This window comes from Leptosomus discolor, chromosome 18 (genome assembly GCF_034619465.1).
Source record: "Leptosomus discolor isolate bLepDis1 chromosome 18, bLepDis1.hap2, whole genome shotgun sequence".
NCBI classification, from domain to species: Eukaryota; Metazoa; Chordata; class Aves; order Leptosomiformes; family Leptosomidae; genus Leptosomus; species Leptosomus discolor.
In genome coordinates, this window is record NC_141408.1 from 4940628 (window position 1) to 4957844 (window position 17217).

Consider the following 17217-nt stretch of genomic DNA (forward strand, 5'->3'; position numbering starts at 1 on the left):
ATATTTCTGACCTTCTGGCACCTTTCCTGCTTAAATCCTTCCTCTGTGGTCTTGTATCCTTCCCTTGTCCGCGTTCCTGGCTGTGCATTCAACCAGCCAACATGTTTTGTCTGGAAGAACCGGCATCCCCAGCTTGCTTAATTGCAAGTACAGCATCAAACCTTGTAACCAGAAGGTAGGCCTGGGTGATGAGTTGTGTAAATCTAGGAGTAAGGGCGTATTGTGAAGTAAGCAAACCTTTGGGTTGCAGGTGATGGGGCGAGATCCCTTGGTAGAGCACATCACCTGCCAGCAGAAGAGGTAGAAGTCAGTTGCTTTGTAAAATCAAAGCTAGCCCTAGGCAAACTGTGTCGTATGAGAGGGAGTGGGTGGAAGGGAGATGTCTGATGGCATGACAGATAGGAGGAACTGGGCTGATCAATGTTTCTCACCTCCAGATTCTGTTACTCGTCTCCCTATTTTATGCTAAGTAGAGCTGGAAACTGCAGCCTCCTGTTCAGCTCTGTGACAGCATCTGGTCCTCGCTGGCTCGGTTGCAGGAAGGCTGTTTTCTCTTTTCTTGAACAAGAACTGCTTGCTCTTGTCCATTGTTTGTGCTGCTGGTGATGTGCTCTGAGCATCCTCCTTCTCATAAACAACCTTGACTTCAGTGTAAGCTAGATACTCCCCAGGTGGTGCTGTCTGCAGGTGTCTTAAGCCACCCCAGGTGTTGAACACCCTTTGTGGGGGACATGGGGAAGAGATGGGACTTGTGATTGCTCGGGGTTTCACTCAGGCTCCCTCCCCAGGCTGTCTTTGCTGATCCCTCCTTTCTTTGTCTCTCTAAGCCAGTGTGGGATGACTTACTCTTGCTGCTGAAACACTCTTTGGTGTCTCAGATATTTGTGAGCCCTCAGGAATACAATTTTGGAATTCTCCTTGCGGTTTTTCCTCCTCTGTGTCTGCTTGCAGCTTTCCCTGGAGCCCTGCCAGCCCTCCCCTCGCTCTGACCTAGCCTGTGTTGAAATCCTTACTCATGCCTTAATCACTTCCCGTCCCTGCTATTGCAATTCCCCCCTCGCAGCATCTGTAAATCTTTGCTACGTTAATTCTCTGGAGCGCTGCCTGCAGCAAGCTGCCTCCCTTCTTGGCCCAGGAAGCAGGTCTGGGTGTCCCCCAGCTTCTGGCTGGTCTTTGGTTTGCTCTTCTTGCAGTTCCCTTCACCCTTATGTCAGCATTGTCCCTGGCTCACTCTGCTGTCACCTTCTTCCCTCCGCATCCCAGTGTGCTCAGTCAGCCAGCCTTAGCTTCCTTTTGGCTGATAGTCTCAGATTTTTGATTGTTTTTCTTTATCCATTAGGAATGCTTTTGCAGTTTTTTAAGCAACTTAGTAATTTCCTTTATTTTTCTTTTCTTGTTATAAAACTTTCTGCTTGAGGAGTTGTGTGTTTATTAATGCAATATCTTTGCAAGGAATTTGGAGGGTTTATTCTGTTTGCCTACTGGGAAGGGAATGGCGTAGGGAAGGATTATGTGACTTCGTTAATGAGTAGTTGATAGAGCTATGCTTAGGTTTCAGAAAGGTTTTTTTTTTTTCCACTCTTACTGTAAATCCATGGGGTCTGATGCCCTTTTTCTGTAACAAGGTTTTGGATTTGTTCTTAAGGAAAGGAGCTGAAAGCCCCATCTTGAACACTGACCTTTTCCTTCCTTCTCTTGCCAATTTGGAGAGGCTGCCCTGAAGTCTTGTGAAAATGGGGGCCGTGGGCCAAAGGTCTAGTGCTGAGGGCTGTTAGTGTGCCTTTGGTAAGGGCTCTGACAGCAGAACCGGGTCTTGGCTGAAGCATGAACTGAGACTTTAGAACTTAAAACCAGTCAACAATTTCAGTCCTCAAATCCCAAACTGAATTTATTCTTGTTTGGTGGTTCTAGGAGGTTTCAGCTTTGGTCCAGGGTTAAAGTGAGACTGCGAGACTGAGAAGAGTGTAACATTAAGATGGGAAATGAAGGAAATGGTCACCGTTGTTTTACAGGAGAAGAAATGAAAGATCCTGTCTGTCCTAGAGATGTGAGGAGGAAGCTGGGCACTGCTTTCTGGGAGCCTGTTCAGTGCTCTCCCACCCATGCTCTATCTGATTTCTTTGTGCTCTTCTCTCGCAGGTCTGTGACAATGGAAGAAAAGGTCCATCATCGAGAAGCCTGAAGGGTGATACCAGGACAGCTCTTTGAGACACAAGCCTGAGATATAGGAGACAGCAAACATGCTGAAGCCAAGTGGACTTAAAATCCCCGGCAGGGCTGGGAAGCACTCCAGCCCGGTGGGACGGGCATCAGGGACCACTGCAGCTGCTGTCACCACTGGTTCGAAAGAAGGTAAGGACTTGATTGGGCAGAAGCGTGAGCTCACCCAGGTGATTATCTGGCTGAAAGGCAAAGGTCTAGGGGTGTCGGTAGGACAGGAATTTCACCGTCTGTTCATAGACAGGTCATGTGCATGGGGCAAAACAAGGGTAATGGGGTGAGTAAATGGCCTCCCGCTACCAACCAGTGTACAAACCAGGCAGGTTGTGGAGTGTGTGGGAGATGGATCCTCTGGTGTTTGGGGCTGACAGAGAGAGGTGTTTCCTCCTGTCATGCTGGTTTGTGTACCTGTACAGACGGCAGCATTCGAAGAGCTGGTAATAATTGGGTAGATGGGAACCTCACCCATGACCTTTGTAAACACTGTCCTATAGCCATTGCTTCTGGCCTGTGAATGCAAGAGTAAGAACCAGGCACTTAAAGTGACTTGTCCTGTGCTGATTACCTCAAATGAGTGCCTTTGTTTGAACAGAAACATTTGAAGCACTGGGATTTGCGTAATGACTTACCTAAACATACATACACGTGCTTTACTGTCTGTTGATTTATATCCAGTGTATACATAAGCTATACAGACTGCTATTATGCAGTGTAATTAACACTTCAAAAGCATTTGAGATGTGTTTAGTTCAGGACTCATTTTTCTGGCTTCTTTGAGTTTATTAGATATGATTTAGCAAATATTCAAGGTGCAAGTTTTATATGTAATGGGTTTTGTTTCACTTCGTTAAAAATGGCTTTCCTCTTGGTTCTGGGGAAGAGCATCAGGATGAGGTATATCCTATCAATCACTTGTGCATTCAGTGTATTGCACTTTCATTTGAGAATGTTGGTGGTTGCTTCTTGAGATCTGTCAACCTCTTGTCCCATAATAATTCAGGCCACTGCCTACATGCCTGGCTACTGTGCTATATGTTTCAGTCCCAAGAATATATAGCATTTGGGAGAAGCAGGAAAGCCTTGTGCCTGTCAGACTACATTTTTAGTGTAGGGGATAATATTGGACGAAGTTTACTTTAGCATGCTGTGACCAGTTAGTCTTTCGTAATGATACTGCAGAAACAAGGGTCACCAGTCCATGCTGTCTCTTATCGGAGTGACGCAGAAGTGTTATTTAAACAAAACAAACCCACCCCATCTCTGTGAAGCTTCTGCTGTGCTGGGGCATGTGTCCTTGTCTGAGAGCGAGGTTCAGGCACAACCTCTGCACAGGACTTCTGTGCAAAGACACTGCTTGCTGCTGAGCAACCCTAGCTCTGCTCCATTATTACACATCAGGGACTCTGCTTTGCTCATGGATTTCTTCAGCTGGGCTTTTTCTTCTTTCAGTGATTGATAGTCGATATATCATCTGTCCCACTCTGTAAATTCTTTCCTTGAACGCTATTGTAAAAGCCATAGTTTTAACTTGTTTTTTTCCACATGTGCAAGGTCTTGTTTGAGGGGCCAGTCACTGCATGAGATTGCGGGCTGAGTTCCAGATCCTTTGGTGTAATACAGCATTGTAGGGAGTGGAGCAGCACTGCTTTTCCTTGGCCGAGGACTTGGCCCTCAACATAAAGATAAACCTTTGCATTGCACTTTTCTGTGTTTGAGTGGGTTTTAATATCAGAAAGACCTGTTTCTTAATTTAGCATCCAAATCAAAGATACTGAAGTCTTGTATCTGTTTGCTAGACAGAAGCACAAATTAACAAAGGAAATTCTTATGATAAGCTTTATGGGTTTGGCTGTTTATTTTGATGTTATCCTCCAGACCCATTTCTGTATTTCCCCTTTGTTTCTCCTAGCACCTATCTGTGATTGAGAAATGAACTTGAAGGACTTCAGTGAAGTGACTGTTTAGCTACCAGTTGTGAATCTCTCAAGGTGCTTCATGCTGGATTTATAATTGCAGTGTGGTGTGGAGTTATTTTAAGTTGTTTCTTATAACTTAAAAAAACCAACCCAAAATCAGGGAAGAGATCAGAGGCCTGTCTTTCCCTCGGAGGCTTTGCACAGAGGCATCTCAGCAAACACAGTCGGCGCGTGTGTTGCGGTATGAAAGAGTTAGTCAGCACCGGGGTCCGCTGCAGCCTTTCTGCTGAATGCAGCGCTTGTTTGCTGGAGCTTCGTTGTGCCTTGTTCAGCTACAGCCATCTGTCACGGGGATAGATGGGCAGCAAAGCCGGCCGAGCGTGGGTGGAATCTGCACCAAACTGACTTTGACCTTTGCCTGAGAAGTTCTAAAATGAGTTTTATTCCTGGAAAAATGCATGTATGGAGAAGGGGAGAAGGCTTCAGGATGGTAGGCTGGTACTGTGCAACCACAGTGCTGCGAGCTGCGCTGCTGCTCCTCTGCCTCTTGGGAGGGCCCGGGGGGTTTTCAGGAGTCGCAGAGCTGCCGGAGCAATCGTGGCACTGAGCCGTTCCTACCTGGAAGGTGAGAGCAGAGCAGAGCAGGGCTGTTACCCAGCGTGTGCTAGGGGGATAGCTGCGACAGGGCTCGTAGCATCATCTTCTTGCTCTGTGTCCTGTGCAAGTGCTACTGCTGTGTCTGTGCATGGCTTGTACCTGCTCTTCCTCCTGCAAATCTCTCCAAAAGCCTGGCCAGCCCCTTGCTGCCTCCTGCTCCCCTCCTTTCCAATCATAATCTGAAGTGGTGAACAAAGTCTGCGCCCCAAAATCCTGTTCACTTGCCCATGTGCCCCTCTGAGTGCAGCAGCCTCTGTGCTGACTGTGGGGCCCAGCTGCAGCACAGGCAATCATGAGATTCAGCCTTTGGCAGGGAAAAAATCCAAGAGAAAATAGTCTTTTTTTTTTCTGTTAAAGTGGTTTAATTCGAGTTCAAAGCCAAGTGTCCACATCATTAAAATCCTAACCACAGCAGGCACTTTGAGGATGCCTGCAGCCAAAGGATCTGGTGGTAGATGGCCATGGAGACTGGATTTCATTAGCTTTCCTGGGACTGATCAGATCTGGGCTACAGGAGGGTGGTGGAGCTTTGCCCCATCCTCGCTCTCCTTTCTTGCTCACCTGCATCACTCCAAGTGGCGGTCTGTGGCAGTACTGATAACCCGGCTTTATCAAGAGGAGGTAACTGTATGCCAGCCTGAGGGCTGTTAGACCTGGTCGTGTGCTGTCAGCACCGAGTGCTTTCCCCAGTGACACAGCGTTGGAGCCTTTCTAATGTACAGAGGGACAACGGCAGCGATGGAGAGGCTGAAAACAATTTTATGTGTGTGTCTAATGTGACTACCGCAAAGGGCTTTTTCTGCTTTTCTTCTCTCTTCTGTCACTGTCCAGGAAAGTGCCTTCATGTGATATATATTGGGTGTCTGCTGGGATGGAAAGATCCTCTGAAGATACCAAGCTTTACATTGGGTCTTAAAAAGTTGCATGAAGGAGGCTGTATGCGAGGCATTTGAGAAGCCCTGCAGAAACCATGAACTCTGCTCTGTGCTGTCTTTGAATGTTTGCATGAGCTCTGTGAACTGTGTCTGTGCACAGAGTGTGCTTCCTGGGACACTGGCAGGGTTTGCCCTGACTCCAGGGGGATCTGAATATACTGGATTTTTTCAGGACTCGCACGTTTCCTCCACACTTAACCTGCCTCTTGTCAGAAATGCCAAAAGAGACTTGTCCATTTTTTTAGGCATTTGGTGAACCACCTGAGCCCTGCAGCTTGGTGGAAGAAAACCAGTGTGGTTTGGATTATGAAATACAGAGCTGCAACATTGATCTCTCTGAATTTGCCACCTTGTGGGAAGACAGAAATCTCAAAGGCTTGAAATAATAGTTGCAAAAGAAAACAAGTAAAAAAGTGCAGAATTAAACTGTTACCGTGTACAGTCTGTTGGCTCTGAGCTGTCTCTGGGCTCTGGTAGCCTAGGGCTGGCTCAGAAAGACCCCACATTGAGCTTATACCTTCCAGATTGGGTGTCAAAAGAAGGTGCTCATTCTCCAGCTGAACCTGAGAGTTGTCAGAGTTATTAGATGCAAAAATTTTGAGAAGCTTCACACTTGCTTCCTCCTACCTTCCCTTAAGCTGATCAGTCTTGTCTGCCAGAGTGCAACATGTACTTTTCCTTTGTTCTTAGTCTGGAATACATAAAGATGCTTTGATTTCTTCTTCCTCTTTTCCCCAGCATTCTGTTCATATTCTTTTGTGGAAAGTCATAGAATCCTTAGGTTGGAATAGACCTGAGACTACCAAGTCCAACAGTAAACCGAACACCACCGTGCCCACTAAACACGTCCCAAAGTGCCACATCTGCACGTTTTCTGAACACCTCCAGGGACGGTGACTCCACCACTTCCCTGGACAGCCTGTTCCAATGTTTGACCAGTCTTTCAGTAAAGAGATTTTTCCTAATGTCCAATCTAAACTTCCCCTGGTGCAACTCGGGGCCGTTTCCTCTCGTCCATCTCTCGTCTCCTTTCCGTTCCCAGGCAGCAGAGATGTACCCTGTTGAACATTTTCATGTACTTTTGACAACTCGCATCTTGCGTAACAGAACAGAGGATCCATGCAGATGTAAGATCCTGTGTGTGCCTGTATATATAACTTCACAATTCATGGCTGTAGGTGTCTATAGAGACCAAATGTGATGTAGCTGTGGCATGTGTGACAAGCTGACTCAGTATATCAGGGTTATTTTTCCCCAAAAACTTATTCAGAGTCCCTACCAGCTCGTGCCATGTCCTCTTTGATCTTTCCTAGAGTGGAGAGTTACCGTGTGTCCTACCTGAGCTGGCACTTTCAAAGACCCATGAGGTATAAGGGCTTTTTGTGGTGGTGGTCTGGGTTAGGTGCTTTGGCTTGTGGGTGGGGGCTGCTTTTTTTTTTTTTTTTTTTGGTGAAGGAGAGCTGCAGTGGTCACTTCCACTGAGTCAGTGGGGGACTGGCAGCTGACATGGATTCTTGGAAAACATAAGCATCGATGAGTGGTGTCCATGCTGACTACCCCCCTCCCTTCTCTCCCATAAAGCTGGAACAATGGAAAAAATAAGTTCTGCTGCTTTGTGGTAACTATTTTCCTTAAAACCAGACTGAAAATTCATCTCTAGCTGTCTCAGGAGAGGATTTCCCACAAATGCATTGGCTTGTTTCCCGTGCTTCAAGTAAAGAAAGTTACTGCTCTAAAGCCATGTGCGAGAGGGGTTTCTGTGCAAAAGCTGTGGGTCACTGGTAAAGGGCTCAATATAATGTTTGGATTTCTTGTTGCTTACAAAGCTCCTATGTCTTGGTTTCTTTCCTGCCCTCCTCCTGGAAAAGCCTGCTTTTGCCTGGAGTTGCAAGATGGAGAGAGAATGGAAGCTGTGATGAATGGGTCCACACAGCCTTCCCAGCTGGTGGAACAGGTGAAAGCTGCTGGGAAGGGAAGCGTTCACATTTCAGAGTGGTTTTTGTCTGCTCAGAGCAGCATTAGAGTAACTTGGTTAGAGAAGTCTTGCCTTTCATACTGCGTTTTGCTGTCGGCTGGCTCTGGCGTTCATTTACAGTGCTTTTTATGGTTCTTAAATCTCTTCTTCAGTTAAAGAAGCCTGGCTAAAGGGGGAGAAAAAAAGGAAAATTAGTATTTTCAGATGGAGCTGGGCAACACTGGGACTTCAGCGCTGGAGGCAAAAAAGCCCAAACGTGTTATATTTTCTGTGAGACTTAAATGCATCCAGCCCGAATCCAGCCTAGATCTTGAATCTTACAGATGGATCCTGTCTTTCTGAATAGGCAGGTGCAAGTATCTGTGACCTGGATATCGTATTTAGGCACGGTTATGAGTGTCAAAACAGATATTCAGCAGGTGCCCAGTTTTATTGCCAAAAATTATACTTTGATAGCTAAACTATACAGCACAGCCAGGAGCCTGGGAATACCTTCTCCTTTTCATATAGGTGTACATACATTGTTCTGAATGCAAAATAAATGCAGAACTCTTTATATTTGCTGGCATAATGTCTGCTTTTGCAAACACTGTGTGACACTTTTGTTCACCAAAAACAAAAGCGAAGCAGACTGGAGGACTCGCAGAGCCATGGAAGAGCACAAGGTGACTGGCTCTGTAGGGTAATTAAACTAAGTTTGTTGTAATGAGGGTTTTATAAGCCCAAGCTGTGCTAATTATTGGGGTGGTTAGTTGCACTTGGTTTCTGGTTGCTGGTCAGCTGAGGCTGGTTACTCCTGGGAGGTAGTTACTGCTGCGCCGAGGGAATGAGCTTCACGTTGTTCAGGCAGCAGCTGGGACGGGTTTGCTGGGTGCAGTTGCTGAGTTTGCATTGGGTGGGATGGGTGACCAGAGCTGTCACTCCAACCTGAATGTGATCAGTCACTCCTAGCGTGGGGGAATAGGGAGAAGAGGCCAACAGAGGGTTGAACAGACTGAACTCCATGGGTTACATCCCAGGTCTTTCTGCAATTAAAGGAGGTTTGCTTTGAAAATTGTGTGGCATAATCACTTTATCAGGGTTGGATCTGGTTTTGAGTCTCTGGTGAGGGTGGGGAGTTAACTTTTTTCTGATTTGTTTTCTAGAAATGCAGTTATCTTCTGCGGGCTGCTTCTAGTTTCAGAGACTCAGCAAATCTATATGGATAAGTCTCTGCATACATCTAGGCTCCATCATTAATGAGCTGTGCCTGCATGAATTCTGCTGGAGGAGTCTAAATCTCACCACCACCTTAGCTCCTCTGTAGGATTATTAGTGCCTTGCTCTTACCTTTCTCAGTGGGAAATCTTCATTCCTTTTCATTTATCTGCAATAAGGTTAACAGCAACATCTCAGTAAATTAACTTGGAAATCAGTTGTTCGCCCCGCAAGTTTCTCAGGTTTATGTTGGAATAAATTGGCTGGATACATAGCAATAAGAAGTAATTTCTGTTGCCTCTGGGATTATTTTGCAGTAAAACAGAGGGAGGGCAGGTGTTCTTGAGGAGGAATTCATGCCTCAATAATGAGAGCTCTGGCAGGTTGTTATCAGGTAATCATTGATGGTTTGGCAGTGTCTTAACACAGGCTTTTTTATAAAGCTGCAAGAAAGAGTGCTGAGGCTGTCTGGTTTTCTATAAATCTATTCATTCTCATTACCAAATAAATATGAAAGATGCTAAACTACTGTTTTGTCTGAAACAAAAGAAATGGGGTTGTACTGTCCAGAGAGCTGATTGACTGGCACAGACATAGGGAGCTAATTCTTCTCTATTCAAAGGCTTTGTGGCTTTTGATTAATATTAAGTTGGGGTGTTGTGCACTGGTGAATTGAGAGAAAAGACCCCACATCGTGGGGCCAGAGGCTGCTATTATTTCTAGCAAACATTTGTTTTTGCTGTTTTGCTTCAGGCCTCATGGAGCGATCGGTATTGTCAGCTCTCCTCTGCACACTGTCCTCAATTAAATCCATGCTGCAAGCGTGAATGGATATTCCTCAAGTCAGATTAGTGATCCTTGCTGGAAATGCGTCATCGGTGTCTGTGAAGTTTGATTAGGTCTTGCTTTATCTTAATGGGTCTGTGTACACGGCATCTTCAGCTCCTAGGGGAACCGGGAGGACAAGGTGCCAACGAGCATGTTTTAGATCAAATGCCTCTGACTGCTACAGTATCAGCAGATTATCTATCAATTAGTAGTAAAAGCTGCAGTATCCACGTGCACACAGGCAGTCATCTGTTCAAGAAGTTATCGGATATCTCAAAGAAAACAAGGTTGTGTTTTCAAGGAAAAACCATGAATGAGAGTTGATGGTTTGCTGATTAAGGATTGAGCTGTAGCTGAAATGGAGAAGCGAGGCTGGGAGGGGATCGGTGGCGGCTGATGGTCAGTGCAGCTGAGGTGTAGGAACTGCGACAACCAGCGGAGAAGCTTTGCTGAGTGGTTGTTAGAGCTTGAGTGTGTTAGTTCATCGTTACTGTGGGGTGACTGAAGTGCCCTCTGTGTAGGTCACGTCACTGTACAAATCCACTTGCTCATGAACACGGATGCTCTCGTGAGACACTGCGTATTTGCTTCTAATCCCTGCTATGTATCCAGAAGCCAAATATTTTCTGGCATGGCTGTGGACCAACCATTTGACTATTTGCACGGGGCTTGTATTCAGCTCGCATGTCCATTTCATGAGCCACTCTGTCTGCCATCCTGCAGTCTGAAATGTGTTTTGTACTGGGGCTTCTAGGGGATTTTTGGAGGTGGTGGTTCCCCAGCCCCATCTGGTTCCCCTCTTGAAGAGGGAAAGGACCTTTGGCAGCATTCTTCTCCCAGGGAGAAGTGGTTTGATGCATTCCAAGTGATATAAAAGGGCATTGAATCACTCTTGATTTAATCAGCTTTACAGGTGACATCTCGAGACAACTGGGAGTCTGATTTTAATTGTGTTAATCATTAGATGGTCTTAGAAGGATTTGATATAGTTAATCCTTAATATTCAGTGCACTTGCTGTAGAATGAGATGTGAGCACACACTGAAGGCGTATGGAGGTCAGACGCCCTTCTGCTCTCTCTGTCTGTAGCTCCTCGCAGAACAGCAGGGAAAGAAAATCTGCTTCCCACAGATGTTCAGCTTATGGTGGTTTGAATATAATGAACCAAATCCTATTCAGTTGGGCTGGTGTAAGTCAGCAGTAACATCAGTACACTTGCTGTTACACCCATTGGAGTAAGGGTGCAGCTTCGGGGCAGAATCTGCTCCTGCATGTTCTGCCTTGAACAATTGAACTAATCCTGCAAGAGCAGATTAATCATTAGAGGCCTGATCCAATATTCATTGAAATCAAAGGAAAGCTTCCCTTTGGCAGAGATGGATTTGGGATGAGAATCCATAGGATTACAGTGGCATCAGGCTGTTGCTACATAGTATTGGCTATTGGTTGGATTAAATCATTGCACACTGACCCTGCACGTGAGCATCCTCCTTGCAAGCAGTTAAATGGGTGAATTCGTCACTACAAAAGCCTTAAAATGTTTAGAATACAAATATTTTTCTCTATTTTGGGTTCAGTGGATATTTACTTAGGTTTTTTTGAGGATGCTAGAAAGTAATATCCCCTTAAAAGAAAGAAATTGGGTTTTATGCCCTAGTGAGGTCTGTAAGAAAACTCCATGTGTCATAATACTCACTATAAAATAATAAGAGTTGAACTGGCTGTGACTTAAGCGACTGCATTCGGAACACAGGCGACGGTCACTCTACGACAAAATGTGACCATTTAAGCAATGGTGGTTTTCAGCACAGTAAATGTGTGTCCCATGTGCTACGTCTGGGTCGTGGATGGTCCAGAGGATGCAGCAGAGCGATTTACCTGCGTGGTCTTGTCTACAGAGTTCTTTGTGAGAAAGGAAGTATTTGTGCATGAGGATTTTAAATGCTTGTAGGGGAAGGTAGTGATGAACTTTTGCCACAAATACCTTTTAAAGACCGAACCTACACTGAGAATGCAGGAACTGATTTGTGTGATCTAGGGTGCTGCCGGTGCTCTCATTTGCAGGGCAGCGTTATGTGGGGGTTAACTGCTGCTACAGGAGCGTTCCCAAGCTGCTTTATGAATTCCTACCAAGCACGAGCTGTAAGCCATTCTCAGTTTCTGTAATTATAAGCCTGCTATGCACATATGAAACATCTCTGCTTAGGCACTCCAAATGCTTCACCACCACCTGTGAAGCCTGGGGCTGTGAGGTAGGTCAGTCTTATCCGTATTTGACACACAAGACAACTTAGAGAACTAGATCTTGCCCCATGTCATCCTATGAGTCAGGGGTGAAAGTGGAACAGTTATCCTGGCCAGCAGGTTTTTCTGGCCTTTTGCCCTCCTGGTCCTGGCACCAGGAGCAGCAGCTTCCCTCTCTGACACTGCTTCCCATAGTCCTTTTCACTGATTAAAGTGCTGTGTCTGTAACTATTAGTGCATTTGTAACTGGCTGAGGGTACACAGTTGTTGAGCATACAGGGTAAGTGTCTCGGTCCTGCAGTTGGGCTGTGCTTGTCTTATTTCACACTTGAACCTGTACAGTTGTTTAGAATTCACATCCCCGAAGATGACAGGAGCCTTATGTATTGCTGTATAATTTATTTCACGGAATTGCTTATTGCAGAATATTGTATTTGGAGTTATTTGTGCAAAAAACCCCTGCCAGAAATTAGAAAGGCTTGATGCAGACTTTGAACAAAAAATTTCTGGTAAGGATGGTATGATATTGAGAAAATCCTGACCCCTAAAAAGGGCTAAAAATTCATCATTCTAACTGATGGACTGTTGTCCTGGCCAGGTGTGTTCAGAGGATAAAAGCGTGTAACTGATTATCTGATACAGTTCTGAAGAAGTGGCATAAGAGAGAGGGATAGTTCACATGCGAGTCTTTCAAACCAGTATGCTGTGCTGGGATTGGGAGCATACTGTGTGCTCAAGGGTAGTCAAGGTGTCTGGTGGGACCAGATACTGGGAGTTTTGTACAGCTCAACTAGTCAGCTCCCACAGCTTTGCCCATGATCTCTCACCTCACACTCTAGATTGCACCACCATCACTGCTTCTCACTTTGCCCACCATCACCCCTGGTGTAATGTATCATTTCTGGTGATCACTGAGACTTACAGCTCTTGGGTTTGAGATACCTGCTGTGGGTTTCTGTTTGCATGTCATAGCTTGGGTATTTTTGAGGGTCGGATCTGGATCACGGTCATGTATTTTTTTTCTCAAAAAAACCCAACCCCAACAAAAAACCCCACAGGATTAGACATCCACTGCAAATAGGTGATTTAGATTTTCTGCAAATAGTGCCTGTTCGTGTACAGCTCATTGCCTTTTGAATTGGATACTTAACTGTTTAAGCCAGATATTTGGAATAAAGTAGATGACTCAGTGTTAATCTGCTCTCAAATATCCTTTTTATTAGATTAGGCAAAACAAAAACAGCCCAACAAACTCTGCATTCTGGATAGCGTGGATCTGTGTACAATCAGTCTATTGTGTGGCCTTCTTGGGAGATGTATAGTCTGCATGATCTGTGCGTGGATGTATGGCTGCGAAAATAAACGGCCGATGAAGTAATGAATCAAAGCTGTGTTTGAGCACAGTGCAGCCCTAGGGTTGTGTGCAAGTTTGTTTGGCAGTTAAGAGATGTTGGTCTTTACCTCTCTTACAGTTCCCCTGGGATCCTGGGGTTGGTTCAGATGGCCCCTAAAGTGCCCCTCTTTCAGGCAAGTTGGATGGATGGATGTTTCAAAGGGATCATATAATTGTATTGCTGCTGTGTTTCTACTGAGAAGGAAGAAAACCGTATGTATAAGACAGAAAGCATGGCGCTTGCCTTTCTGCTGATACCCTCACGGTGATTTAACTAAGAGTGGCTTAACTCTCTACTGTCTTCCAGGGTAGCTGGTTACACTGAAAACATCATGATAAGGAGCTAACCAAGCATCCTCCATCATTATTATGTGAGGTGTTAAATTTTTTTGCTTTTTCCCTTAAGACTAGCCACAGGCAGGGCATGAGAAAGTATGTTTCAGATCTGCACGCTGTGAGCTCTTGCAAAGAGCAATCAATGTGAAGATTAGCCCAGCTTCTGCCAGAGGGAAGTAGAGCAAAGTAATATTGGAAACTCAGAGAAAAGCTTGTGGTTGTACTTAGGAAATGTTTCTTAGGGTCAGCAGGTAGAAATGAGAAGTTATCTGTCAAGAGAGAAAGAGTAGGGATGATCTTACTGATGTCTGTTGCTACATGTCTAGCCCTTCATATGGGGAAGACCTCCCAGGTGCCAGCAGAGCACTTGCTGCCTGAGCTTGCGACTTCCAGCTGCGCAAGTGCGCCCCTGGCTTGAATGAAAGGATGCTTTAAGCTTGAGCTGGGGGTACGTGGGCCTCTGAAGTGCTGCTGGTCCTGAACTGCTAGTGCAGCAGGAGCACAGGTATGAGTGACGTGGCTCATCAGCTGTCATGCCAGGCAAAATGCTGCACCACAGTAGAGTTAATCTGACTTGCGTGGGGTAACCAGATCGTCTGAGCGCTGTAAAGATGTCAGAGAGGGCTGTAAAGCTTGTTATACAGTTGGAGTAAGCGCTATGCCCAAAGGCAGTCTGTGTCAAAGTCAGAGTCAAGCTAGGCTCACACTCTCCTGGTCATTTAACCTTCCTTTCCCCTGGATTGTTAGAGGTACGGCCGCTTTGCTTGTGCATGGCTGCTAAGGTTATGTCCCGTGAGTAAATATCCCCAGTTACGCACACACAGCGACTTCTCCTGCATCGCATTCCCTGTACAGGCTGTTGTTCTTGGAACTGCTGATCCCCTGGGCTGGCTCCAGTCTGATCATAAAGTAATAATTACTCTCTTGATGGACCAAGCCAGGCTGTTTTTTGGTACCTTCTCTTCTACATTTTATTGGTGGTGAGCTAATTCCATCGTTTCTGAGTGAGTAAGTCAAGGGCCTTTCTGTGTGCACCTGCTTGAGCAATGTACTGCTTGGCTGCTCAGCTCTCTGTTAGTGCTGTAGCTGGTTGGGAATGGCACTAGAGTCCATCCGAGTGGGTTTTATGTGGGAACGATGCCTGAGCAAAAATCCTGTACTTAAAAAGGCTGTGAAATTTCAAAACCTTGCAGCTTGATTGCCTTTCTGGTGGAATGAAAGCACTATGCTTTGCTTGGCTGCTCTTTACAATGTTTGGTACTCAAGATAAATTTCTCCAGTTCAGAAGGTATCCTGAGACTGCTCCTCTCTCTGTCCTAGTGCCAGTGCTCTGCCTGGGAAATCGTTTATAAATGTCTCATTAAAGACCTATGTCTGCCTCCTTTTCTTTCTTTTTGTCATCGGATCAGCTCACTGAGAGCAGCTGTCTTCACTTCTGTAATAGCAGCCCCAAAACCACGCTTGTGCCTTACAAATTCCCACAGCCTAAGAAACTGCGGACAACTGTGCACATATGTACGTGCCGGGGTTTGCAGACATGGCGGCTTTAGACTGAGCTCGTTCCCAAGCTTTTGCGTGGTTTCTTTGAAAAGAAAAGACTCTGAGAAGTTAGCTTTGTGCTAGATTTATAAAGAAGCCGAACATATGGTGTGACTACAGCTACGCAGCCGGAGAGCTGGAGTCTCATGTGAGTGCGTACTGGTGATTCAAGGGGAGGTTGTGGTATGTGGTGTGTCGCTTGGGCTGCTGGAAGGAAGCTAACCGTGCGGGGTGGGAGCCATCCCTGTAAGTGTATCTCCCCCAGTTGGCATTCTCGGGGCTGTCTCGTGGGTCACCACCGTACTGGGCTACCCCAGGCTGCTTTCTAACAGTCAATGGTCTGGGCAAGGTGACCCAGTTTGGATATGGGGCTGGGGGGACAGGACTTACTGAATCTTTACAGCTAAGGGCTTGTTTAAATGGAAAACTATGTCCTCTAGTAAGAATAAGCTATGGTGAGTAATGCTTCCAAGTGGAATATTCTCTAGTTGAAGTGATTTTATTATTTATTTATAGCAGAATGAAGCCTGTATTACTGCGTAATACACAGGGGTTACTTTAGCATAGTCCTAGTTTTTCAAATGCGTCTAACTTATTTCTAGAGGTGGGGTGCGTCACAAGCTGGAGAGGAAGGCATGGGTGCTCTGTTCTTTTTGTCAAACCTGAAATGCCCTTAAAATTGTGGGATTTTTGTTTTCATTATTTTTTGGGAAAACAAGGTGCTGCTCCAGAGGTGTGATAGATTGACCCGGTTTTCGGACTGGAAAATGTTGAATAGTGTATTGAAGCCTGGATGTTGAAAGAATATACTTACAAGTTTTAAAAACAATAATTACATAAAAATTAAGACTGTAATCTTGAGATGAATAGATCCATCCGTATGCTGCAAGTTAATTACCCCTCAGTGAAAGAAACCTTATGCATTTTCTACTAGTCCCTTGCCTCCCTAGTGCCCTGTGCTGCCAAAACCTGTCTGCTTTGCATATTTTGTTGAATACCATCGGTTGTTGGTATATCTTTGTTGTTTGTTTCTTGTAAGAATTATACTGGATCTGATCTAGTGTAGCTGGTAAACCCCAGGGTCCTCCATCCCTCCCATCTCCAGCGGGCACCAGGAATGCACGTCTCGCCTGTGGCAGAACAGACTTTGTACCAGTCAGCCTCTTGAATGAGACCTTTATAAGAAATCCTTTGTTCCGTACGACTGTTTGAGGTTCAGTGCCCTTCCCAGCTGCCCTTGTGAAGACAAATTCTGCCTCAATGGGCATCCCTTGCATTCAGTGCAAAGCAACTTCGCAGTGGATCTCATTCAATTTTGCTTGCTCATTCATAAATCTTTCATTTTCTTATTGTCCTCTTTTCCTTCTCCTCATTGCAGGTTTCTTTCTAGGTATGTCTCTTCAAAGCAGCTAGAGCCAGTGATGCCGAAGTTGTATCGGATCTTAATACCCGCACTGTGGGGGTTATTCCAGGGAACAGCAGGGGCAATAGATTTCCAGGGTGCCAGATGCAGAGCTCATCTCCGTGCCAGATTATAGCCCCAACTTTTCAGTTTTGAGCTTGCAGACCTTTCAGTCGTTGCTTCCAAGTCGACCGTAAATCTCTCAGGCTGCTTCCTCCCACAATGTGCTGCCAGGCATTTGGCAATTGCCTGCAAAGCATTGCTTTCTCTCACAGTCACCTCTTCCCTCCCTATTTTTGCCTTATCCTGCAGCTTGTAAGGACCATGATAAATCTTGCAGAAGACAGCTGCTTCGTTGCTGTGCTGGATAATTTGAATTTGGGTATGGCAGAGTGGGCTGGCTTTCACTTGATTGCCAACAACGTCATGTTTATGTAATCCAAGCTTCTCTGAGAAGCTCCGATCCCTGTGTGGGGAACCTAGAAATTGCATCTGGTGAGGCCTCACCATCACCGAGCGTTGTGAAGGCAGCAGGCAGCAAGCCCTTCTCCCACGGGAGACCCCGTCAGCCTGCGT

At 45.7% G+C, this 17217-nt stretch overlaps 1 protein-coding gene across 1 annotated transcript in view; it reads left to right on the plus strand.

Moving 5' to 3' along the window:
- The first annotated feature begins 2240 nt into the window (after window positions 1-2240).
- Window positions 2241-17217, plus strand: part of CLIP2 (CAP-Gly domain containing linker protein 2) — a 58155-nt gene continuing 43178 nt past the window's right edge. The window contains exon 1 of the mRNA XM_009953694.2: window positions 2241-2352. Coding sequence (XP_009951996.1) covers window positions 2241-2352 — 112 coding nt within the window. The remainder of the gene's footprint in view (window positions 2353-17217) is intronic.